Source organism: Gavialis gangeticus, unplaced genomic scaffold (assembly GCF_001723915.1).
Source record: "Gavialis gangeticus isolate Ggan-Ray unplaced genomic scaffold, GavGan_comp1, whole genome shotgun sequence".
NCBI classification, from domain to species: domain Eukaryota; kingdom Metazoa; phylum Chordata; order Crocodylia; family Gavialidae; genus Gavialis; species Gavialis gangeticus.
The window spans coordinates 9,549,720-9,575,634 of NW_017729012.1; the positions used below are offsets into that span (position 1 = coordinate 9,549,720).

Below are 25,915 nucleotides of genomic sequence, written 5' to 3' on the forward strand. Positions count from 1 at the left end.
GCCGCCGCCGCCAGGGGGCGCTGCACGTGCGGCCCCCCCTGCTGTGCAGCACTCCGCACGGGCCGCGCCCCGTACGCCGCTCGGCGCGCCGCAGCATCCTGCCCGAGCTCAGCCCCCTGGTGCTGCTGGGGGATGGGGACGAGGACGAGGAGGGGCGTGCGGAGCCCGCCAGCCTGGTGCTCTTCTCGCCCGGTGAGGAGGAGGAGGAGGAGGAGCAGGGGGGGTGCGCGTCATCCGCCCCCCATTCGCCTGCCGGCTCCCTGTCCCCAGACCGCCGCAGTCTGATGTTACCGGAGGCCATCGAGGCTGCGCTCCACGCCTCCGGGTCCCCGGGGATCTCCATGCGGAGGACAGAGGCAGCCAAAGGGAGCCGCGAGCGCGACGCAGACGTGTGCCTGTGGCAGCCGCTAGTGGTATTGGACACGCAAGCAGTGCCGTTGTGGCTGGCTCGCTTGAAGTCCAGCCAGAAGGCAGCGCAGGCCGTGCCCTCCCGGGGGGACAGCAGTTGCCAGCCACTGGCGTCCCCTTTTGCCCCAACGAAAAAGGAGAAAGGCAGCAAGATGGCTTCCAAAGACGGCAATGGAGGCACCTGCCGGAAGGCCTGCATCAGTGGGTTCAGCAGCACCCGGTGGGGAAAGCAAACGAGGCTTCGTCCGGTTGGAAAGAATAAGAAGAGGTGCCGGCGGCAGGCTAACGGTTCCTTCTTCCAGGAACAGATGAGGGGGAGAGGAGGAGACAATGTGCTGGAGCTGTCATCTCTTCTTGTAAAGGACTGTTCTTTGCTCAACGATTCCCTGAGCTGGAGCAGGGCTCGAGCATCCATGTCCTTTCACAAAAAAAAGAAAGTTGCGGCAGCAGATCATTCCTGCGGTAGCATCCCTTGCACCCCTTCCTTCAAATCCCAGCTTGCAAGGTACCCGAAGACCCCATTCAGCTGCAGCGTTGGTCGCGCGAATTGGCCGGCTTCTCCCATTGTCCTGCTGACGCCCATGAAGTCTCACTCCATCCTGGAGGTGATGCTCACGGATGCAGAGAAGGTGTATGGGGAGTGCAAGCAGGAAGGCCCCATTTCCTTTGAAAAATGCATTCCCCCCCAGAAAATGAAGAAGTGTAAGAAGATCGGGGAAGGGGTATTTGGAGAAGTTTTCCAGACGGAGAGCGAGAGAGGACCTGTGGCCTTAAAAATTATTCCCATTGAAGGGAGTGAGAAAGTCAATGGGGAGGCTCAGAAAAGCTTCAGTGAGATCTTGCCAGAGATAATCATCTCCAAGGAGCTCAGCCTTCTGTCTCAAGAGATTGTAAGCCAGACTGTGGGGTTCATTGGCTTGTACTCTGTGCACTGTGTCCAGGGGGCCTATCCGGAGCATCTCCTGAAAGCCTGGGACACGTACCACAAACAGACAGGATCTGAAAACGATCGGCCAGACCTGTTTGGAGATCAGCAGTTCTTCATGGTTTTGGAGTTTGAATTTGGAGGCAGCAACTTGGAGACGATGAAGACCATAAGTTCAGTGCTAACAGCAAAGAGCATCCTGCATCAAGTTGCTGCATCCTTGGCTGTGGCCGAGGAGGTGCTGTGTTTTGAGCACAGAGACTTGCACTGGGGGAACGTTCTTGTCAAGAAAACTAACGTCAAAGAGCTCAGTTACATGCTGAACGGAACGACTTACACGATCCCCACACACGGGGTCCATGTCAGCATCATAGATTACACACTCTCTAGACTGGAAAAAGATGGGTTAACTGTTTTTTGTGACCTTTCTACTGATGAAGACCTGTTCCAAGGGACGGGAGACTACCAGTTTGATATCTACAGGAAGATGAAAGAGGAGAATTCCAACAGCTGGTCTGACTATCACCCTCACAGCAACGTACTGTGGTTGCACTACTTGGCAGACAAGCTTCTGAATAGCATGGGCCATGCACATAAGCCGACAACCTCTAGCCAAAGAGCAGTAAAGAAAAGACTCCAAAACTTCCATAACGAAGTACTGAATTTTAGCTCAGCTCAGGACGTTCTACACAACAGCAGACTTTTCCAGTGACCAAATACATTTGTCCTTCGCTGCATTTTCAGAGCCTTGTTATGGTACTGACAATTTTTTGGCACAAATGTCATCCGTCTAATTACTATGTCCGTGACTGATAAATGGGGGCTTTGTTTTTACTGTAGTCCGTATGGATTTTAGCATTTAAAGCTAAGCCTGAAGATCTGCTGTTGCACATGCACAAAAAATGAAGCACTGAAACATTTCATGGTCGGATATTAAAAGCAGTATTCCTATCTGTTCAATTTTTTACTTTGAACTCAGTCAGTTAACTTAAAGGAACTTTCAGTTCTTCTTAAACTGCTTTTCTACTTTTAATCTTAGTTCATTAAAACAAAAAATTTAATTTTAATGCACTTCACTATTATGCCATGTTTCTCTGCGCCATGCAGATATGGCCAACTATTAGCGCACTTTGGGGTACTTGTTCAGTTTAGACACTCAATTTTTTTTATCCTGGCAAACTTTACAGTTAACTTGGGAATAATTTATTACAGTAGGGATATATTAAAATGCATTGTGCAAGGCATATTGGAGACCATGTGCTTATCAGTACAGGTTTGACCTGATTCCACTAAAGACAAGGAAATTGGATCTGGAAAGAGTAGTGAAAAAAAGAAGTTACCTGTTTTCCAGTTGCGTTTCTTATACTCGTTACGTTACGACCTTGTATGCTGATGGGAACCAAAATCTGTAATCCAATTGGAGCTCTGAAGCTGTTTTCGCCATTTATCTACAAAGGGAAATGCACAAAGATGAATGCTAACCCTCTTGTCTATTTACCTTGGAAGTGTAACTCAGTGCCACTGAATTTGTACTTACGTTAAACTGGATCTCTCTGTTCTTGGAGATCCCTTGGCTAACATTCACGTATATTATAGATGTTGGCCTGTAGACAAAAATTATTAACACTGCAAGGTCCATCTAGTCTAGTTCATTTATCTGGCTCTATTGGTAGTAGGTATTAAACGAGAGAGAGAGAAAGTTGCCTTGTATCCAATTTTAGGAAAAGTGTCATGTTTATCTACAATGAAAGTTCATTCTGTCCTGAAATCTAGATATTTTTAAGGTTAAATAGCTTCAGGTTGGAAGCGCATAGTTGCAACATATTCTCACAGCACAAACAAAGTATTTGTCCTCAGTGGTACGGGTAACTGACAGTTAAGTGAACGACATTTCAAAAAACGATTTTGGTAAAGCCTCACCTGGGATTTCATGCTCCCTCCCACCCACCCTTGCAAATAGAATAGTGTTAGCAAGAGCATTTTGTTATTTAAAACTTACTTGGTAAGGACTGCGCTGAAGGCGTATTTGACAGGAAGGGCGTGTTCAATTGGACTGTTGCTATCTTCGTTTATGCTGAGGGTTAAGTGACATCGTGTTTATTTCCTGCCTGCACTGCACTGAGCGGTCTGACTTTCACTAAAACTTCTATATGGTTCTACTGGGGACTTTGCATAAGGGGAAAGAAGAGAATTATTGCTTCTGTGCAGCAGCCTGCATAGAGACAGGCAAGTGCAGCTATCCATTCTGCCTTCTCTCTGGACAGGGGGGAGATGCTAGAACGGTCAGAGCTCCAACAGTGCTATATATTTGAATGCTAATGTTGCCTTTAGCACTTCTGTTGCCACACACCTCAAACAGGGCTCATCCCTATCAAGGACCAGTGATTAAGGGTGCACCGATAACGATATTCTTGGCTGAAACCGATAGCCGATAATGTTAATTGTCCTTTTATCAGTGCTGATCCGATATGCAACCGGTATATCAGTGCACCTCTACCAGTGATGTTCCCGCATGTGCAGAGAGCTTGCCGGTATGTTATACTCCCACAGAAAGCTTCTGTTTGCAATGTAATATGGCCACATATGACATCTTTAGTGCCCTAATTATTAAAGATTGCTAGCACTGGAACAACATCTAGACTAGCCTTTTTCTATGCACTTAGAAACCTAACTCAAGTTTTAACATTTAAACTGGTGGTATGATTTTTTCTGTCTGTCTTGCTTGAAAGTGTTGATAGGGAGATCAGCCACAGTGATTTTTTTTTTTGTGTGCCATCTGCAAGGTACAAATATTGCCTGAAAAAAGGGGGCCAGTAGAGGAACAGGCTTTCACAGGCTTCTCATGAAGAAGCATTAAAGAACTAGTGGGAACTCCCATGATTCCTCTCTAGTTTGCATTAGGGCTCGGGAAGGAAAGCAGCAGTACTTACTTGGTGACGTTAACAGTGATGTTTGCAAGCTTGTATGGAACTAGAGTTTTATCTAGTTGCCAAATCATTGCAAAATTTGCCTGTTTTGAAGAAAAACACGCATGTATTAAAATGAAAAACAAATACACAAAGCATTTTTTTTTATATTCACTGAAAACTTCTTTTAAAACAAAGATGGAGTTGGGTAATATATTTCACTGCCCACTTTTCCCTCCAGTGTGGGATAAACACTACTGTGCGTGACCAAAAAACAGCCAAGTTACAGTTGTGTGCAATAAATAATCAGCTGTCTGGACGTGATGTGCAGTGACAATGACCCATGCAAGAAAAGAACTGAGGCCATGGCCCAACTGAAAGGAGCACTTGTTAAAAATCTAATGGGCACTGGGAAGGGAATGGAAATACTGAAAACAACTTACGGTCCCCTTGAATGTTGGGTGTCCAATGTCACAAATGGATGAGAAGGAGGAGGTGGATGGTTTTGGAGGATCACAACGAATAGCAGGAGAAGACGGCTGGCAAAATAATAAATGTTTCTTAAAATATATTTGAAGGTGGGGGGGACAGACTGGAAAATTTCACTCGCTGCTGCCTACTTCCACCAAATTAATTTCTGGCTTAGATGTAAATAGCTTATGTCACAACATAGACGTCTTGCAGATCTGAACAGGGGATCCCTGTGGCTCTAATTGCAAGGCTGCTCTGGTGTTTCCCTTTGTTGTTTCTTTGTCACCCCTCCTCTTAGGATCTTAGATCAAGTATTTTCAACACCGGCTGTGGGACTAATACAAAACAGGCAGGTAAGTCTCAAGCTGCCAAAACACGTTCTTTACATAAAATGAGTTGAATAAGAGGTTGAGACAGGAGTAAGTAACAGACTGGTTTCTGTTTTAAGAAAAAGATCAAGGGTTTTGTGGCCTCAAACATTACAGAAGGATACAAGCAAACTACTGCTGCTGCTATTTACGGCCTTGCTTGGCTTGGAAACAGTCCAGTCCTTAAAGGCTTCTATTCTTTTGCCCTTTATACAAACAGCAAGTTGAAATGTCTCACCAGTTTCAACACAGCAGCGATCCCTTTGCATGATGAAGTGTATTACAACTACGTATCTTTATATGCTCCCATTTTTTATTTACATCATTGCTGAATGAACCACGTGGGGGCTGGGTAATTCCATACAACCTGGATAGTTTATGGATATATTGCATCTATTTCCCCCCATGCTGTATCTACTGTCTTAATACACACAGTAAATGTGATGGAGAAATTAGCTCAAGATCTGCCTCGTCAGCCCTAGAGGTAGGAGGTCCAAATTTGCTTAGCCAGTCTGTTTTTAGCCAAACAGCTGCTCTGTGGTCTTACCTCAGGAATCATCTTTTTAAACTGTAGATTTGTAGGGTAAGTCAGGACCAGAGTTGTAAGGTAGGAGTCATCTCCACTGTTAGTTAAAGAAATGCTCAGGGTCAGCTCCTTGGTGTGGCCCACAACTAATTCCCTATAAATAGGCACAAAATTAAAATAGATGCATTATCTGCTAACAGCATTTTACATAATAAGAACTGCTACATGAGATCAAAAGACTGATCAAGTCCAATGTTGTGCCTGTCGTAATGGCGACTGCCTTACGCCTGTTGGTTTGATCACTGGCTTCCTTGAGATTTCCAGCGGGGTTCTCACCATCTCCTTGGAAGGCAGGTAGTTTCAGTGTTAAACAGATACTAGCCTTAGGGCAAATTTGGTGGGGTTTGATGTAACAAAGGGAGACCAAATCTAGCAATCTCATCCGATTCACTGAATAGAATGCCTTACAGCAAAATGTTTACAGGTATTGTAACAGTGCTAAGAAAGAAATCTGTACAATAATATTCTTTAAACTTACAGGCAGGCTGAGGATGAGTGAGAGTCACAGTGAAGTTGACTTATCAAGGTTAAGTTGGCAGCACAGGTGGCCTTGTTATTACAGTCCTTCTTGTAAGGCAGCTGAAATTAAAGAATGCAGTCAAAACTACCTGGTTTTAACAGCATTGATTTCTTTTCCTCTAATTTATATTCACAGGAAACAGGATCAGACCACAACTGGACTCAGGTGTGTAAAGGGAATATTGCCAATATTTTATCCTCCAGTATAAATCCCACTTCTAAGACCAATACCTCTGTAGCAGTTCAGTCTTAATTAACCAACAACTGATGGGTGCAGAAGTACTGCTATAACAGTGTCACCCTCTTGCAATTCTAATGAATTATTCCTAGCAATGGTTCTCAGCAGCATGGTTCTAAATAATCCTGAGTCGTCTCTTGTTGATGCAGGTTGTATCTCCACTTTGCTTGTGCGTAAACCAAGGCACAGGTAAGACAAGTGACTTGACAAAGTCACACAGTAAGTCAGCAGCGGAGCAGAAAACTGGACCTTGGATCCAGATTCTCCCCACATAAAATATACATGTTTCCTGCTGAGAGAAGAACTAGACCCTAAAAGTTCCTTTTCTGAGTCTGCTAAGACTATAGGCCCTCAAGTGGGAGATGAGGAAAGGACATGCAGAAGACAAGAAAAACACAATGCCAAGCCTTTTTTAAGGGGAAAGGTTTGACTATTAGAGAAGAGGGTCAGCCCCTGGCTAGAAGACTTTTATTTACCTGAAAATACACGTTAGATTCACTGTATCTATCCAGCATAGGAGCAGCATGATCCATGATCTCTGTTTCATAATGGAGCTGGTAACTAACCTTAAGAGTAATGCTGGAGAAACAGTTATAGTCACACAGCTGTAACAAAGGAGAAAAACAAGTTGCTGTGACCGGTGCCCGGGCTGTTGGAAGGCCGAGCAGCATTTGTACATCACTCACTCTGGCTGGCTGGCCTGCATCCTAATGTACCATATTCCACACGACGTCAGGAAAAAACATATTCATTCGAAAGACTGTGACTTACTCAAAATACCGAGCCATTTCATAAAGGGTAAAATATACAGTCTCCTTGGGAGACACGACCGACATCCCAGAATTCCAGACAGTGCCTTGAAACTAAATGTTCCTGTTCAGTTACTCAGCGATCCCGTATTCACCCAAAGCTGTACCAGTCAGCTGCAACAGACACAAAAAACCACTGGCGAACGCTGCCTGTTTCTAGGGGAGCAGGGTGGAAAATATCAGCCTTGGCACTTGGATACATTTTTCATTCATACATTTCCAAACCATTTACAAGCATGGAAGAAGGCCATTCTAATCTACAGGTGGAGACGTTGTGCAAGGAAGCACTGAAATGACTTAAATCAGGCGACACTGGGCTCAGGGGAGATCGGGGAACAGTCCCGCATACAATCCCCTAGGCTGCAATGCTGCATGCTCTCACTACAAAAGCTGTGCGTACATACAGGTAAAGAGCGGTGTTAGATAAATAGGGCCTGGAGTTAGATAAAGGAGGCCTACCACCTACTTCTGGACTGGCATACAAGGCATCTCCTCCTCGGCTGCAAAATCTGCTTGACCCTTCAGAAAAGGAGCTTTTTCCTTTTGGCTCTTTTGCTCATAGCCTAAAAGCAAGTCTTCCTGGAATAAAACTCCATCCCTTCCCAATATTGCCTGTGTTACACACCGGGTTTGTCCTCAGTCAGAGTCTACAGCTAATCTGTTCCCTTTTGTGCTTTTTCATGTTGCATTTTCCAGAGGGAAATCTCAGGGCATCTGCTCTGCTGACACAACTGGTCTCCCCCAACAGCTGTTTGTGCAAGGCAAGCATGGACACTTCACCGCTGTAAAAGTGACCCCATCATAGTGTGCTCAAATCACCTACCAATACATAGAACTGCAGCTCAGAGCATGTTGAGTTACTGGCAAAGACTTCACTCAGTGAGGTTTTCTGATCCTCAAACTGGGCTCTTTTCTTCTGCATTTTCCAGTCTAAGTCCACTGTGTAGCGAATGTATGAATGCAAACTCCCTGGGAACACAGATTGGAGTTTCTTGCAAAGGTAGAACAAGTTTGGGGGGAACCAATGTGAATGAAGTGCAATTGTGAACTCCGTGTTGTACACTCACAGGTTGAATTTGGGGGGCAAAATGAGGTAGTAAATTTCCAAGCTCTGTCCCCAAACCAAGCAAAGTACCCACACTTCTAATGTGCGAGTTCCTCTGCTGTAGGCTCTTAGATACAGCTGACCTGGCTATCAAAGGTGCACGAAATGTCCTCTCCCACACGCAAAAGCACCACATCTCACGTTTGATACTAAGGAATGGGATAATTCTGCCTCGGGTGCAACTGCAATCTCTCCCCAGGTATACACATCATAGCCACAGTTAGGCAGGTAAAAGATAAGCAACCATGAATGATGCCCTTGATAGCAGGAAGGACAAAGACTTAGAGCCACTCTGGCTACTGGAGTAAGTAACTGGGCTTCTACTAGCCTCTGTCAAGCAGTGTCTTCCCTCAAAAGTGAATCTGGCTCCTTGATTTCCAGCTGAAGAAATTATCCCTCTTCCCTTAAGCACTACCTAGACACATCACAAATATAGCATACAGAACAGCCACCGGGGCTCGAGTGCCAAACATTTAGATAGCCAGGTCTGCAAATGACAGTCTCATTGCAATTCTCATTTCATTACCTTGCTGGGATGCTTTCAGTGGTGAGATTATGTTAAAGCACAATTCTGCTGTAATGATGCTGCTGTTGTCCAAGACTAATATTTCTTCTGGGGTGAATTTCATAGTGATGTTAAAGTTGATAATTGGTCTGGACCTAGTGGGGAGAGAACGGGAGCTGGGGAGTAAGTACACGAAATGGAAGCAAGTGTAATTTACAGACTGATATTTTTCAAGGGACGTTCTGGGAGCTCTTATCAAGAGAAAATAAGGAAAGTCAACTGCCCCCATGCCCTTTTACCTGATATTCTCTGCCTGTCAGAAATCTCAACAGACAGGCAAAGTGGAGCCAGACTTGCCTACTCTGGGAATATCCAGTGGTGGCTAGAGCTGTCCACAGTGCTTTTATGTGTACAGCGACGAAGCACAGATGACCAAAATCCACCAACACAGTGAGCCAGGAGCTTCAAAACCATGTACCTTTATCTCTATTGGGTTTGTCAGGTCAAGTCAGATGCACAGTGGTGTAAACTCTCAAATGTCCCTTTCCGATTTATCTTCCAAATCGGAAAATGGAGTACCAATTGCACCTGTGACCTCACCCTTTGTAAAAAGATAAACTATGTCTGATCCTTTGTCAAAATGTACTTCCCTTAAAGCCACTTAGCTGTCTACGTACACCCTGCACTCCTTAAACAGACTCTTGTGTAAATGGCCCAAACTGAGCCAACAGAGGTCAGGAAAACAGACCTTACGACGACAGGCTGAGAGCCACGGAGCTCTTTAGCGTGGAAAAGTGCAGGCTCAGGGGTGATCTGAAGGCCATCTATAAGCTTATCAGGGGTGACCACCAGTTTCTGGGGGAAGGTCTGTTCACCAGAGCACCCCAAGGGATGACGAGGTCGAACAGTTATAAACTACTGCGAGACCGTTTCAGGCTGGACATAAGGAAGAATTTCTTTACTGTCCGAGCCCCCAAGGTCTGGAACAGCCTGCCATCGGGGGTGGTTCAAGCACCTACATTGAACACCTTCAAGAGTAAATTGGATGCTTATCTTGCTGGGATCCTATGACCCCAGCTGACTACATGCCCTTCGGGCGGGGGACTGGACTCGATGATCTTCTGAGGTCCCTTCCAGCCCAAATGTCCATGAAATCTATGAAACAGAACAGCGGACATAAAGACAGGGGGAAAGCAGGGCCTGTCTTAATTGATTCATATTTTATAACTGATACATGGAGGGTCTAAGGCAAAAAGCTTCTAAGTTGTATACAGAATTTATATGAAATAAAGAATGCTCCTTTAATCTTTCTGGCGCTGGAATGAGTCATGTATATCTACACTGGCGCTTAACCCCTGCTAGAAACACTGAACAATACCCAGGATATGGATTCTACACGTTCTGGAGTCTAAAATCTCTGAAAGACCGTGAGGGAGCAATCTCTACCTACCGGAGCACAACAACACTTCCTAATGATCCCACTGTGATATCTGTGAGACCATCGGCGGTGAGGTCAAAGCCACCATCAATGGATTGTCCAAAATACTGGAGTCGTGGAGAAACTTCAACTGCCCTTATCCTCTGGAGGAAGAAAAGGAAGTCAGTAGACCTAAGGTGGGCTGTTTCTCCAAATCTTTGCAACATGCAATAGTTCCCCTTGGGCCACCCTGTCACATTTCTAATATGTGCAGGAAAGCTAGCTAATCACTGCCAGCAATACACAAGCAGACCTGCCCAGGAATATTGAAGCGCTCTCTACCCCACTGAAGCCACAGGATTCGTGCAGGGCACTCCTACCTGAGAAAAGGGGCTCCTGATTCCATCATGATTGCCATTAAAGATGTAAACGCTGCCGAAAGCAGAAGAAGATGAAAACTGGTCTTCCAGGGGAGCTCCAACAGCAACGTCCACATACCCATCCCTACTGATGTCTCCAATGCTGGCCAGGGCAAACCCAAACCTTGCAAAAGCAGATAGCAGCTGGACGTGCAAGTGTCCTGCCAAGGTGAAGCTACCACTCTGAAAAACAGCCTGGAGGTTATTCCTGTTGCAGCAAGTGCAGTGAAAGCAGTTTCTTTAATGAAGAAAAATGACAGTGCTTGTTAAAGATAAACAGCAAAGCTTTCAACAGGGCATTTTCCTGTTCAAGGGCCCAGACACCATGCAGATGGGAGTCTTATTCCTCCCCATGGAAACTCTGGATTTCTGGAAACTCTGGAAATCATGGAAACAACAGGAGCAGAGGCAGGGTCTACATGGGATGAATTACTAATAAAAATGGCTGAGAAATTGAAAATCAGTAGTTCCTCTCCCTACTGACCAACACCCACACCTACCTATCTATCTTGCGCTGCTGCCCATCTCTGTACTCTGCGAGTGCCTCCCATGTAAATCCATTAGCAACAACAGAGACACCAAACAACAGTGATGACTATCACCCTTTCTGGCCTGCTTTTCCAGATATAAGCCACAGGAGCATTTGGCCTTTGAAGGACGCCTTGAATGTGAGGTGGGGCCACCAGGTGTTTTCTGCCACCCTGGACATGTCCTGAGCAAGCTTTCACAGCAGCTTCTGCACACAGATTTTACTCGTCTAAATTTGCAGTTAAATTGCATTCTGTCCTTGTTCAGCTGTACTCGGTCAGGCCACCTCCCCGGAGTAAGCAAGGCTTGGGAAGTATCAGCAATGCCAACAGCTCTTGCAAGGGAAACAGAGAACCCCCGAAAAACAAAGGAGGAACAGATTGCCATGTATTTTGCCTAAAAATGTAAAAGTATTTGAAATGCAAATTTAAAAGGCCGCAATGACCTTTCCTTTTTTAAACAGAAGATTGATAGCTCCCTTTTAAAGTTTGGTTTCAGTCCAGTTGGTCTTTAATAACTAGGAACAGCATGTTCTATAGCACAGGATTTCAAGGCAAAGACCGGGGACTAGAGCTGGGGTGCAAGGCATTTACCCATCCCTTCTATCATACTGGGGATAGCTGGTAGGCCTCCCCAGATCCTAGTTTTGCAAAAGTTCCCAGGAATTAGTTCCAAGAGCAGCTGTGACACATCCATTTATTGCAATTGTTACAAGGAATCCTCTATGCAGGAGTGTAGGTTTCTTTGTGCTCTGGGACATGGACGAGAGACAGAAACAATTTCACAAACATCTGTTTTTCATCAGGCCTTGGAATAAATCTACATCAGGCCATTATAGTCTCTTTACTTCCATTAGTCTGTCTTTCACAGTCCAGTAGCTGAGGCAGGACAGATCATTTCAGTCTGCAGCCCAAGACACAGTTCATGAGACACCAAATAGATTTATATAGAGACTAGATGGAAAGCACCGAGGGTCAGGCTCCAATTTGTCACCACCAACATAGAGTCCTAGAAGAATTTCTATCGGGAAGCCCCCACCCAGCAAGAGCTGCACAAATCAGTGTTAGTGCTGCTACCAATGTCTTTACCTCCTTCTCTAGACGATACACATAAACTCTGCCTTCTTCCCCATGGATATGATACAACGGAGCTCCCACAAGAAGAAGGTCTGTCACCCCATCCTGGTCCAGGTCCACTGGGCACAGCTCCGAGCCAAAATAAGACCCAACCTGTGCTCCAGACAGACAGACAGACAGATTTTACACTAGGATTTCCCATAAATAACTCCGCAGATCTATATAGCATACTCTGTGCATGTGAAGGTGCTAATCAGAGGTTCTCCCCAACCTCCTCAAGTCATCTATCTATGTATATAGGTTATTTCACTATCCCATACCAATACACAATGCAGCCATCTCCAAGGATGGATCCAGTTACTGCCAGCATCACTATACCAGAATCTTTTTCACAGGCAAAGAAACACAGTTTATCTGCAGAATGTAACTAGAGATTTTTCTTTTTTGAGAGTATAAGAAAGCAGTATGGAATTAAAGTACAACCCCATTTATCTGTACTTCTTTCAGACCTTATTAATTTCCAAACCACAGTTCAATCTTCTACCCGGTGTTTTTTTTCCTCCCAGATAACACCCATTTCCTGAATTTTCCAACTGAGAATCTGCCCCAAACGTTTTCATTTCAGCTGATCTCATACAAGAAATGTAGGGAAAATTCTAATTAAAAGACAATGGTCCGGAATGGCTGGGCTGAAATAACAGTTGATGCAATATTGTACATTAATAGTAATAATGATACAATGAGCCAGTCTACTCAGCTGCTAGTCTACACGCTACTAGTCTCCACTTTGTCAACCCACTTAGCCGATCACCGCAGTGTGAGTGAAGCACAGTACCTGTTCTCCGTGCAATGTTTCCTTCAAGCGATCTTTTTGAAACACCAGCACTTTCCCCGTCATACTGTGACGTGGTGCTCCAGAAACGTATAAGGCACCATGCTGTGCACTCACCCCAGCCACGCTATACCCTGGTGCAATGAGGCAACAAACAAAAATTACAGGTGGTTGTTACTGAACTCCTCTTGAGTCACAAAGCCCACGCCACAGTATCTGCATCTGGTGTTTTGGCTTGTTGATAGAGACAAGCCATGATCTATGCCTGGAGCACAAGGTTTGAGACTGCTCTTGGTCCATGGTTTTGGTGCAAGGCCCTCTCATTAAAAAAAATGCTGATTAGGAAGTAAAAGGAGATAGAACTTATCTTGAGAGAAAATGACAGCAAAGCTCTGAAGTCATTCCTGTTAACAGTTTGCATGGCCTGGCCTCTTGAACGAATTTGCCTTGGAGGGTGCCATAAACTGCAGCACTCCATATAAATGGCTCTGCAATAGCATCAATCAAGGCCTTGATGGTCCTTAGCATTAAAGAACCATTCCTAAAAGGCTATCTGAAATGTCCACGTGGGTTCAAACTGGCCGTTACCGCTTGAGGCTGGCAGGTTTAAAAGCCATCACAAAGATGAAGGAGTTTCCTTACTGCATGTGGGATTTACAGCAGAATGTTTATGGGATTTACATGACAGAAGAGGGGTTATTAGGGGGTGGGCAAGATCTCAGATACGACAACCTGGAGTTGAGGGTTCCAAAACCTGAAATGGAAAGGTTTTGGATGCTAAGACCAATATCAGGAGATATATGACTCACAAAGCTATAAAATGCTTCTGTGAATAAGCACAATCTGACACCTCTCCATGCCAAGTTGTGTATCGATCCTGGAGCTCTTTATTCTCTAGACCCCATTGCAAATGCCATTTATTTTAAGGGCTGTTACACAGTACACTTAATGCCAGAGGGTATTAATGGGACACCAGTGAGAATGACAATAATGCTGTTGGAAACAAGAGTGGAAGTGCGCTTTTACCAGACTCTTCCCTTGCATCGGCAAGTGCCAGTATGCTCTGCTGGTCCTCAGGTTAACTCTTGCCACACTGGCATACCATCTGCTAAACTCAACACACAGATATATTTGGCCTTCTTCTGTTAATATGAGTGGGAGCAGAATCAAATTATTTCAGGGTAGGTGGAGTTTAGTATTTACCCAGGTAACTGTATTGTGCTCCTTTGACTTCATCCTTGGATTCATTCAGGAAAACTGCTGTCTTAGTGACTGGTTCGTACCTCAGGACTCCACCAGACCCATCAAAGGCCCCCACAGCACCAAGCAGCAGGTCTTGCTGCAGAATGAACGTGCGCCAAGTTAAGAAAGAGGAACAAACTACAGTTCTTTGCTCTTCTTTTGCACCTTTTTTGCAAAGCGCTCCAGTGAACATCAGTGTTTTCAAGCTCCCCCCCCAAGTCCCGGGAGTGAAGCCCGTTTGAATATTCCCATTTCAGAATCGGGGAACGTGAGGTGCAGAGCAGAGAGAAGGCCTAGCCCAGGATCAAATAAAAAGCAGCGGAGCTGGAAACCAAGCCTGGATCTCCTGATTCCCAGCCCAAAGCATGAAACCCAGAAAGTTTTGGAAAAGCTCCAGCAGTTGGTAGCAAACAGGAGCCTGAATCAGCAGGGAGTTCAGTTTTAAATGGGACCAGCAGCACTGGAGAAGTTCCAGGGTATTTCTGTGAAACTTACTGCTGCAGGAACTCTGCATCAGATGCTACAGAGGGATGATAAAATAGCTTTGGCAACGGACAACAGCAGCAACTATACATGCTAAAGTATCAAGGGGAAGCAGAAGTTTTAGGCATGAACAAATAAACTGTGTAAGAGAGGTAAACACAGCACACACTTGCCTTGTTGAAAATCTGGGCACTGAAACCAGCTTGCGCCAACTCATATTCCATAGCATCACCTGCAGTACCTGAGAGTAAGACAAGGACAGAGTGAGCCATTTCCTCATCACAATGCAGGCAGGATTAAAGGCAGAGGTTTCTCCTCACCTTCTATGGGAATGATTTTCTGCTGTAGCATTGCAAGCAGCCCATCTAAATCAGAATAGTTGGTCACCCGAAACAAATGCATCTCATCTGGGTCTGAGGCAATTAGCCGCAACTCATCTAGGGCCTTTGGTTTGTTAAAGGCATTTCCCACCTGTCAGAAAAAAGTTCGGAGACTCACATCCGTGAACAACTAGCCCTTTAAGGAAAGAACAGTGACTTTGCTGACCTCCATATGCTTGGGGCTTTGATACCACGGGAATTTGTATACAGGGACTCAGTCCTGCGACCTCCACACTGCTCTCAGCAGCTGCAATTTTTATGGAAGTTAACAGGCAGGATGTGCTCAGTGTCTCAGAGGACCTGGCTGGCATCATGTCTGGAGTAACACCACTGGCATCAGTTATCTGAAACACATGTTCCCTGGGTTTCATCTGGTAGGTAGTGAAGGCAGTTGAGGTTGGGGAAGGGAGTTTACATGAGACTTAACACTGCAGTACTCTACTGAGGAGTCTGGGATCTTATCTGCTTTGACAAGGTTTATTTGTCTTTGATTTATCTATGTTTGTAGAGGCTCATTGCTGTCATTTACTGCATCAGTTCTGTCTTTTCTTTCCCAGTCCAGTGAGGGATGCCAGCTATGATTAGGACCAGATGAGAGCAGGATCTCCTGGATCTAAACATCTAAACGTACCCCGATGGCATAGCGGTCAATTCCTGCCATACTGGATGAGCTGATCACATCCATTAAGTTCAGTGGATCCATAAATATTTCCCCATCTGTCAGCACAAGCATGATCTTGACAGCATTTTTCTGGGACCCTCGATCCTCACTGAAGATAAAGTCCCTGTTAAAATTGTCAAGAAATGAGTGCTTGTGGTGAGTGGAACAAAAAGAAATTTCTGCCTAACAATCATTGTGAACAGCAGAGAGGGGATTATGTTACTCTGGACTTTTCCCTTCCATGTTCACATAACTCAAAACAAATATGGCCATCCAGACTTTTTTTTCCTTGCAGTCAATGTAGTGCTTACGCAATGTAGAAGGTCAACAGCGTAGGAGAGAAGTCTCTGATTAGTCTGTAAATCCCAGCTCCCTACTCTAATGGCAGCAGTAAAAAAATTAACGACCACGGTAACTTCAGTACTTCTGCTCCATAAGCACAGCTCTGATGAAAGCTTTCCCAGTTACTACACCAGTCTAGACTGGATTTGAATATGCAGTCTACAAGTGAAAAGCCCCATGCACCATTTCTCAATTGCTAGGGCATCCTTACTGAGAAGGACACATACAGGCTAAGTAATTGTACCCTAGCTAGCCCCAAATCCTGGTCCTGCTCATCAGGTTTGTACTGTGCATTCAGAGGGCTCTAATTCTTTTCTCCATTTCTTTCCAAGGGCCCCAAAAGGAGGGAGAAGTCTCTGGCACTGCCAGCTGCTCTGAAGCAAAGCCACAGATAGCATCCTCTAAAACACTGGTTCTCAACCTTCTTAGACTAAAGGTCCCCCCTCGGAAAATGCCAGCTCTTAGCTTTCACTCGTTTTTTGACTATGCAAAAATAACAGAGCTATTCTTCTGTTGCAAAGAACTCAGAAAGACCACAGCAGGTCATAATGTTTTTGATATTATGGATTCCTATGTAAAATCTCTGGGTTTTTTCTTGCAAATCATGTGCAGGTGTTTGCACACCCAACAGGGCTAACACAGTGCAACCCCCTGGTTGAGAATCACTGATCTAAAAGATGCAGAGCAAGCCAGCTACACAGGCGGTAGGGATAATTCTCTGAGCCTCGTGACTTAATTCAAATAGTTTACTAAATCTCCAGATCTCTCCTGCCCAGGGCAGGGGGTTGGACTAGAAGATCTACAAGGTCCCTTCTGACCCTACATCTATGAATCCATATTTGCAAAGCTGTGCAGCACCAGAGTCATTGCACTTGATTTCTGATGCAGGCCTGGAAAGGTCTTCAGTCTTAGCTCTCCCCATCACTCTTAATGGACCCCAGAAATTCAGCATCTCCATTTTTTTTTCTCTCTGCTTCACTACTTACAGGACGTGCTGGATGGCAGAGGCTGTTCTGGTCACATTGCACAGCTGGGTGATGTTCTGGACTTTCTGGAGAGTGGCATTTGTATTCCAGCTGTCCCGCAGGTCAAACTCTGTCCTGATTTCAATGCCATACTGGACAAGGGCAAAATTACACTGGAAAGAAGGGACATACTGGGACATAAGGTTTCATTACTGCTCAAGGCAGATCCAGAGAACCCCAGCTCCTCATGAGAGTCAGTCAAGGAAATCCCAGTTGAGGAAACAGCATTAACAAGGCAGAGGCAGACAATACGAACATTTGAGGCAGAAATCACACCTACATGCTGAGGAGGTGGGTCCAGCATTTAACCTGAAAGCTGGATTAGTTTGGGGAAAATTAGGGTCTCAATAATATTAACATTTTATTCTGCATTGTCCAGTTGGAGCAGAGAATTTTAAGCACAGACTAAAATTTTTTTTTCAGGCTCTTGTTTTCATATTATTTTTTTGCTGTATGTGCAGGCAGCAGAGGGAGCAGTTTGGAGTATAACTGAGCAGACACACAGCTTTTGGCTATGCACTGGCCTTTCTCGGAGGTTTCCCATTCGGTGACTGATTCTTGACTAACGAAACGGGGGAAGAGCAACAATAGCACAATGCAGCATCTTCAGCGAGACCAACCAGACCAAGCAAAGGAGATACCTCGAAGCACTTCTTATAAACTGTTTCCATCATGGTGTAGATGAAGGCCTTCGCCCTTTCAAAATCCTCAGGCTCAATGCTCCCGGACCCATCCAAAACAATAGCAATCTCTGTTCCTGCATCTGCCAGGGACAAGAGTTCAAAGGATGCTGAGGGACATGGAGGTTCAGAGCACCTCACCCAGACCACCAGCGGTCCAGCATCGCAAAACGTTTGTAAGGACTCAATAGCCAGCTACCACAAAACCACAAAGCTGCTAGTTCACAGTCCACGTGGAGGGCAGAGCTGTTGGCAGCCACACAGCGAGTGCCCAAAATCAAGGGTAGTAAGTGATATTCAACAGCATGTTCCCTTGCAAGATATTTCCTCACTTACACATGTCGTCGTCATCCTCCATGCCAGACTCATAGCCATTATTGTTCCTGTCGCTGTTTTCATCTCTATGCCCACCTCCTTTATTTGGGGGATTTTCTACTGAAAGAAAAAGCAATTCAGTGTGAAGATGTACCTTGCAGCTATACCCTGTGCCATGATCCAGTGACAAGCCAACTCTGGGGCTTCATGCTTGTGCACTGTGCTGTCACCATCCTTTCAGTCGAAGAAGGATCAGGTTAATGTCTGGGCTGAAGACTAGCGTGAAATGGATGAGAGCCTTGCGTCTCAGATGGCCTGTTACAGTCCTGGGGTCCTTTAAAACAGGCACGCATAGTTGCTTGGGGCAGAATATAAATGAAGGGGAAGCAGTGTTAAGTGGTGAATAGCATGAACCCTCCCGTCCTCAGCCGCTGACCAAGGCAGGGGAAGGGTGACATTTGTGAGGACAGCAGAATGACAGAGCTTTTAGCAAGGGCGTCCAGAACCCCAAAAAGGAACAAACATTACCAGTGTTTGGAGAGGGAACGAGGGGAGAAAAAACTGGCATGGTTTTCCCAGCATCCATTCTGTATCGGGGGTACTGTGATCTGCCTCCAAAATAGCTGCTTCTTTGATCAAAGAGTCTTCACATTGAAGCTCATAGCCAACAGAGCCTAATCCGGGCTGAGTTTACCGCCCTGTCACCCAGCCACACTGACTATGTATAGTTAATACTGTATCGTGGTTTATGCTAGCACTCCCCACAAGTGCTTCAACAATGGCAGGAAACTTGCAGAGAAAGCTCAGCTCTTGGCTTATTACTGTGTTGCTGCATGGAACAAATCAGCCTTGGCCTGCCACATTTTACGCAACATCGTTTCCCCTCCACACCTTCCTCCCACCTGCAGGGTGTGAGGTATTTAGCTGCATTTAACACACATCTTTAACCTGCCTCCCTTAAGAGATGATCTGTGTTACCACCCAGCACTTACCTTTGATTACATGTTTGCTTCCTAAATCATCAGGTGGGTGATTGCCAGTACTACGGATGCCCAGGGGGCTGTGTGTGCTGATGAAGTCATCAGGTTTAATAACATTAACATTGTCCTTGTTGCTGCTGCTACTTTGGTGACTGCTGTTTAATTTGTTCTCAACTGTGCAAATGAAAAAAAAAAAAGGCAGGTGAAGTTTTTAGAAACACACATTTTTAAACGAAGCAGTTGGAGGCGCAGCTCCATGTCAGATCATGGTGGGTCCTGAGTCAGCCCTCTAAACTAAGAACCAATGGCACCTAGAGGCTGGCTGCCTGGCACTTGTGAAGATCGCTTTAAGCACCTGCTAATGGTTTTAAATCTGGCTGCACGTGCCCAATCCTCCAGCAGGCACAAGGCACACAACACAACATAAGTACACCCTTGTATTCCAGAACGCAGCACAAAAGCAGTCTCCTCTGTCATGGTCCCTCCCCAAAGACATGGCATTGGCTTTGTTCCATACTGATGTTGGCAAGGTTGAGGAAAGCCTCGTCTTCAAATTCAGGAGTGAGCAGGCTGCAGACTCCATTCAGGTCCTCCACGGTGCTAAAAGCTTGGCGACGCTTTTTCTGCAGACAAGCCTGTGCGGGGAGGGATGATTTACTGATGAATGGCAGCAAAAGAACCCAACAAAAGATGGCCAAAGAAGCCAAGTGGCAGCATTTCAGAATCAAACAGGCCATAGAGCCTCTCATCAAGAGTCGCCAAACCATTCACCTCTCTTACAAAGTGCTGAAAGTCTCTTAGGAGAGAGACAGAGCCATACCTGCCCTCCCCACCCCAGGGTTCCCTCTGCCAGCCTCTCCCTGTCAGGTTGGAGGGCTTCAGCAAAGCTCTGCTTCTTGTGACAGCAAAGCCCCTCCCCAGCCAAAGAGAAGGTGCCCCTGATCTCCCACAGAGTAGTGCTGTGGCTTGCAGACCTCGGCTTCCACCCATGCACAGCAGCTCATCTCCACAAGGTATTTCTGACCACCTGCGTATCGCAGAAAATGTAACTTGTCCTCTACAAGAACACACCCAAGGCCCTGCTGTATTTCCCTGTCACTTACCAGGATCCATTCTGCACTTCTAGCTATAGCTATGCCACCGTCCTGGATATTTTTTGACTTAAAAACATTTCCTGAAAATAGTGAAATTAAATGTAATCAATAAATAGAGACACAGCAAACAGGGTGGAAATACAGACAGGTGCATATGCTAATGCGCATCATCTCAGCATTCCTCATGCTTGGGCTGACCTTATAAATCCAGACCAGGGCTGCAATTATCCAGGATGGCTTTAGCTGTAGCATTTACACTTAACCCATTTGTTTATATGCTAGGTTCAGCTCTGGGGTGATAGGCTTCATGGAAGTGCACACAAGTCGTTCCCTCAGTGGTGATGGGATTTGGGATTTGGATCAAGCCTTACATGCCAGTGAAGTCTCTGTGCACTCGTCAGCTTCCCCCTTTCCCTGCTAACGTGTATCTGGATTTCTTTTTCCCATGAAACCTGGAGAGCCTAAAGTATCAGGAACCCCTCTCTGCCTCCCTCTCGTCAGCTCTGTGATGTTGCACTCTAGCGTTTGTCAGATTCCTCCCTCCCCCATCCTATTCAAAATTTACTTGAAGAAACTACTAAGAACAATGAGCTGGACTGTACCTCTCAGACCAATCTTCTTACACTCGATCGCTTCTTTGGCAAGAGTGCACTTATTCAGCCTGCCAAGCATCCTGCTTTGGTTGTTAACTGCTGAGGAAGTTGCCAAAATCCTGAAGGATATGGGGAAGTAGAAAAAAAAAAGTACAATATACAAAGGAGTGTACAAAGCAATAGACAAAGGAGTGACCAGTGTAACCCTCCTGATCAGCACGACTTCCCCTTTATTTTGCACTGTGTCACTATTATGGCTGACCGCTGGAGTGGGTTTATGTGATCGCTGCCTGGGACCAGGTCAGTAAATGAGTCACGCCTCATTTTCCTAACCCCCCCACGCTAATACACCAGCTCTCCAGGCCAGATTGCAATACTGAAGCTAAGAGTATTTGTCATTTTAATACCATGAGCTATGGACATAGCCCCCCAGTGACTGGACATATGTCCAACCACCACTTTTCCCCAAAGATATCATGGAAGATGCAGTTTTCTGGAAGGTATAAAATTCCCCAGTTTTAGAGCAAAGCGTGGGACTGAAGCATAAAACGCCTGCCAGATGAATTACACTTCTCTTTCTGCATCAGCCACTTTGTCTGCTGCAGCAGGGAGGGGGAGAGGGGGTTTCTTTTCTGCTCCAAAGCCTAAACCAGCCCTCCATTCTGCAGAAATGCACTGCCACCGCAGTGATCTCCAGACACTACGTGGGTTGTCTCCGTAATAGCCTTTCTACTTCCCCAGCCCAGCCCCCCACTTCTATTCCTGACAAACCCACGAGAACTGCATCAGTTTCTGTCTGGTTATGGTTTCCAGCCCAAGCTTGTGTCACACCTGGCTGCTGTGGGGCAGCAACAGCTGCTGCTACCCAGAGATGAGACGCAAAGCCAGGAAATGAGCAGCCCGGCAAACGCTGTAGTGGAGCGGTGGTCTAGTCACGCAGGCAGCTGCCTGTACAGCATGGTGACCCAGTTGTGGGGGGAATGCAAGAGTGAAAGCAGCTTGGAATCCAAAGCCAGTGAAACAAATGCTTTAATGCATAAATGTTACGAAGACTCCTAATTATAATGACTGGGCATAAAAGCTAATTACTTATGCACAAATTGATAAGGCCAAATGATGTTTTGTATCTCACAAGACCCTTTAAACTAGGGCCTGCCATTGTGGGTACTGGGAGCATGATGGGGATTTCCAGTGCCCCCGCGCCAGGGAACAGGCGTCCCTGAGGATCTGAGAGGGGGTTATTTCTTGACCCTTACCAGGCTTTGTGGCCATCAGAGTGCTGAAGGACCTTGGGCCAAGAAAGATGGTCTCTGTGAGGTGTCATCCACTTCCTGTTGGTGTCAATATTGAAGCCCCTCAGGGGCTGAATGGCTGAAAAAGAAAAATGTCAGAAAGGGCCACGACCTGCCAGGTGAGTTACCACTGCCCTGGTCACTGCTTACCCCTGGCCAGCGCCTTCAGCAAGGAAACAGCCAGGAGTATGATCCCGCTAAACCACAGAGCCTCACTGCTTCAGATCGAGAACTAGCACGGTCTTTCTGGTTCACCTTGGGAGACAGATGCAGTATGAGCCATAATGCTGCTCTTTACTACTTCCCTTTAAACCAAGGGACAAAAAGCAGCTCCTCCTCAAGGGTTCAGAAAGCGCAGATGCAGAGAGACCATGCCCTGACATACATCAGGAGACAACCCTGCAGAGACTTTTAAGGCTTCAAACACAGCCTAATCCGAGGGGTGGATCCAGGGAGCACTTGGAGGGCTAAGAGCAGGTTCGCACTGGTCATGAGGAGGTCAGTTCAGTGCTGGAATTAAGACCTGCAAGGCAGGAAACTTATCCTAGTTGCAGCACAACTGGATTCCCTTCCCCACCCCATTCTTGCTCCCAGCTGGTAAGAAATCACTGTGGCTTGTGCAAGCATCATATCACTGAGGATCTTTATCAGTGAGGTCAGGACTGGTAAAAAAAAATGTTACTCAGCAACCTTGGAGGCTGAAAGCATTTACCTGCAGAAGACAGCTTGGACAGCAGCAGGATTCACTTTTTCCAGCCCCCAACCATCTGTGCTTAAAACCCCCACCCAGCACAGCCAAGTCTAGTGGGATGAGAGTGTGGAATTCATGGGGACTTCTGCCCTTTTTGCTTCCTTTTCTGAGAGTCCTGATGAGAGGAGAAATGAATGCCCAACATAGAGTCAGGTGTGGGGATGTGGATGCAGCACCAGAGGCAAACGATTAAATACACAGCCCTCAAATGTCACGCAAACTCCATGCTGTCCCAGACCAAAAATGTTAGTAAGCAGGACAACCTAAAAGACACACAGAACGTAGGGTGCAATGACAAACACCAGTTGAAATATCCAGTGTTTGCAATGCCCTGACAATTCAGAAAACTCAGCAGTTTGCTCACAGATGAGCCCCCCCAAGCCGCTCTGGTTCCAAACTCTGACAGTGCCTTTGAGATCCTAAACGAAAACTGGATTAACATTTTGTAAGTTCTCCTGCTGTGACCAGCCTGACCTGCCACTGCAGGCTGCGTAGCTCACATCCCCCTTCGAACAGTCAGTCCCACGATTTTGTCCATTGTCCCTTCTGCTTTTCAGACTGTGGGAGAGTCAGATTCTGTTTGTGTTCACACTGGGGGGCTGGGATGGTCCTGTGACCAAGAGCAGAGGTGGATCTTACAAAACGCATGGAAACAAAATCATTGCCCAGCCAACCTGGCTGCCAAAATACAGCTTGGGGGTAGGAACTGAAATACTGTGGCCAACACAGTTTCCTGTGGCAGACTGTGTTCTTAAAGCCTTGCTGCTTCTTCCTTAGACATGCTACTTTTTGGTTTGGTGTGCAACTTATTTTGGAACTTGGGAGGCCTAATCCAGGCCACCTTTCTGCTTTGCAAACCCTGTGCTAGCACTCAGACACCTGACTCCTGCACTCTTGCATCTAACTGCAGTTATTTTAACCCCAGGCTTTTTGCCTCTGCTGCAGGCTGGCATGACGTACCTGCCTCTGACACATGCACCATGTGCAAGACAATCTGCAGCAGCTTCATCCTGCTCTGGTTGCTGATTTGCTATTTGCATCAGAACAAAGACTATTTCTAGCTCTCAAAGTGTCCAAAGAAATCCACAGCCTATGTTAACAGTCGCATTTGAGGTAGCCCAGTGCTCCTCTGTTTCCATATGTGGCCCACTGACCTCAAAGGGGTTGTACTGATGATACACAAGAGAATTTCACCTCTAGTCCCTGTCGTACTTTGGGACCCCATTCTGAACTCAGTTAAATTGACGTTAACTAGAAGCAATTCCAGTTTATTCAATTAGATTAACACCAGATTTATGACAATGTCATTTATATAAAATCCTAGCCCCCTGTAAATAAAGACAGATCATTACCACTACCAAATATACAAACATACATTAAACCATCCGTTACAGCCTGTAACATTTTCTACTTCTAAAAACACCAGTCGTGCTGATTATCAGCAATCCTTCGGCACTTGGCTCTGTGCTTGCAGCTCCATGTTATTAGCCTACTAATCATCATATATAGTTCCTGGGAAGAGATTTTCCAAAGAAAGTGTGCCGGTTACATTGACATGCATCCTTAATACAAACTGGTACACTGCAGACATTCCTGCAGAGCTTGTCACAGTAGGAAGGATGCAGGACACCGAAGGAACTTTCCACTATTTGGTTAGAAACAGAAGTTATTAAAGAACCCATATGTGGATGTCCCTACGTATCGTTGTTATAATTCATGGGTCCCCAATCTTTACTGACTCATGAACTACAATACTGAGTCAGTAACACACTGAGGGCAACACTACACTTTGCTCTCTCCATTCTGTTTTAACTTTTTATTATCCTGTGTGGTGGTGAGCAATGCTGGAAGGTCTATGGGGAACATGTTTCCTGTGAGTCTTGAGTTGGGGGTCACTGCTATAGTTGGTCGTGATTGCTCCTTCAAACTAATCCTTTTTAGTGAGCCTCCCTTGTGATCTCAATTTACTCCCTGCCTGCCACCGTCATCCCACCCTCTGGATTCACGTTGGTTCATCTTGTTTCACTTAAAGCTCGCAGTCTTGAGAACGTGCCTGTTAGCAAAGCTCTGTAGGAGCCGACAATGCTATAGTTGCACCACTACAGACTCACTGCATGTTGTGGGTTTCTTTTTCAGTCATCATAATTTGTTTCAGGTTTCCAGTGAGAGAAAAAAAAGGCTAGACACCATCTCACTGAGAAGTGGAAGGCTTTATTCAATAGCTCTAGCACTGAGGTCCTTGCAAAAGACATCACTCGTGTTTCATGGGGTTCATGGCACTTAGAGGCAGGTCTGCAGAACAAGGACAGGACTAGGGGGATGCTTCTAGAAATGTGCATCTTTGGTTGGGAGAAAAAAAAAAAAAATGGATCGGGTCGCTCACCATAACACCCCTAAATTGAAATGGTGAAATTTTAATTGCAATTAAAAAACAAAGAAACACCATTTCAATTTAGGGAACTAAACCCCCATCACATGCACAAGCAGCTCAGAACTAAAAGCATAACAGTAATGCAACAGGGCCCCTCCGCAGCTCAAGTCCCCTTACAACTGCATGGTTTGCAGTGGGCATGGTTGGCCTCTGAGCCCCTCCTATCAGACATGGTTTTTAAAAATTACGACTGTCTTGAAATCACTTGAAAGGCAGACTTCTTCAAGTCGAGGAGACGCCATCCGAGCAAGACCGGTGACAAAGGCAGGGAGTGCTAAGGTAAGGAACGGGGGTCCAGACAGTCTCCCTAATCGGGGGGTGGCACACACAGTCTTGCAAGGCCTTAAATGCCTATATACCAGTGCTCGCAGTATGGGGAAGAAACAGGAGGAACTCGCCCTCAGAATAGCTAGTTCAAACCCAGACGTCATAGGGCTAACAGAAATGTGGTGGGATTCGTCCCACGACTGGGCAGTTAACATTAGGGGTATAGGCTTCACAGGCGGGATAGAGAAGGGAGGAAAGGCGAGGATG

The 25,915-nt window shown here is 45.9% G+C and overlaps 2 protein-coding genes across 2 annotated transcripts in view; one reads left to right on the top strand and one right to left on the bottom strand.

The window, feature by feature from the left end:
* GSG2 (germ cell associated 2, haspin) overlaps window positions 1-2,293 on the top strand; it is a 7,904-nt gene extending 5,611 nt beyond the window's left edge. Inside the window, exon 2 of the mRNA XM_019511200.1 lies at window positions 1,224-2,293. Coding sequence (XP_019366745.1) covers window positions 1,224-2,045 — 822 coding nt within the window. The 3' untranslated portion in view covers window positions 2,046-2,293. The remainder of the gene's footprint in view (window positions 1-1,223) is intronic.
* The window catches only part of ITGAE (integrin subunit alpha E), a 37,977-nt gene that overhangs the window by 5,621 nt on the left and 6,441 nt on the right, over window positions 1-25,915 (bottom strand). The window contains exons 2-27 of the mRNA XM_019511205.1: window positions 22,164-22,278; window positions 20,917-21,026; window positions 20,324-20,394; window positions 19,738-19,855; window positions 19,233-19,394; window positions 18,262-18,357; window positions 17,887-18,008; window positions 17,207-17,358; window positions 15,849-16,002; window positions 15,158-15,308; window positions 15,011-15,078; window positions 14,316-14,451; window positions 13,116-13,246; window positions 12,293-12,433; window positions 10,638-10,859; window positions 10,291-10,421; window positions 8,862-8,995; window positions 8,054-8,199; window positions 6,898-7,026; window positions 6,143-6,243; window positions 5,626-5,758; window positions 4,683-4,778; window positions 4,264-4,343; window positions 3,333-3,407; window positions 2,871-2,937; window positions 2,674-2,781 (exon numbers count right to left, since the gene is read on the bottom strand). Of these exons, the coding sequence (XP_019366750.1) occupies window positions 2,674-2,781; window positions 2,871-2,937; window positions 3,333-3,407; window positions 4,264-4,343; window positions 4,683-4,778; window positions 5,626-5,758; window positions 6,143-6,243; window positions 6,898-7,026; window positions 8,054-8,199; window positions 8,862-8,995; window positions 10,291-10,421; window positions 10,638-10,859; window positions 12,293-12,433; window positions 13,116-13,246; window positions 14,316-14,451; window positions 15,011-15,078; window positions 15,158-15,308; window positions 15,849-16,002; window positions 17,207-17,358; window positions 17,887-18,008; window positions 18,262-18,357; window positions 19,233-19,394; window positions 19,738-19,855; window positions 20,324-20,394; window positions 20,917-21,026; window positions 22,164-22,278 (3,149 nt within the window). The remainder of the gene's footprint in view (window positions 1-2,673; window positions 2,782-2,870; window positions 2,938-3,332; window positions 3,408-4,263; window positions 4,344-4,682; window positions 4,779-5,625; window positions 5,759-6,142; window positions 6,244-6,897; window positions 7,027-8,053; window positions 8,200-8,861; window positions 8,996-10,290; window positions 10,422-10,637; window positions 10,860-12,292; window positions 12,434-13,115; window positions 13,247-14,315; window positions 14,452-15,010; window positions 15,079-15,157; window positions 15,309-15,848; window positions 16,003-17,206; window positions 17,359-17,886; window positions 18,009-18,261; window positions 18,358-19,232; window positions 19,395-19,737; window positions 19,856-20,323; window positions 20,395-20,916; window positions 21,027-22,163; window positions 22,279-25,915) is intronic.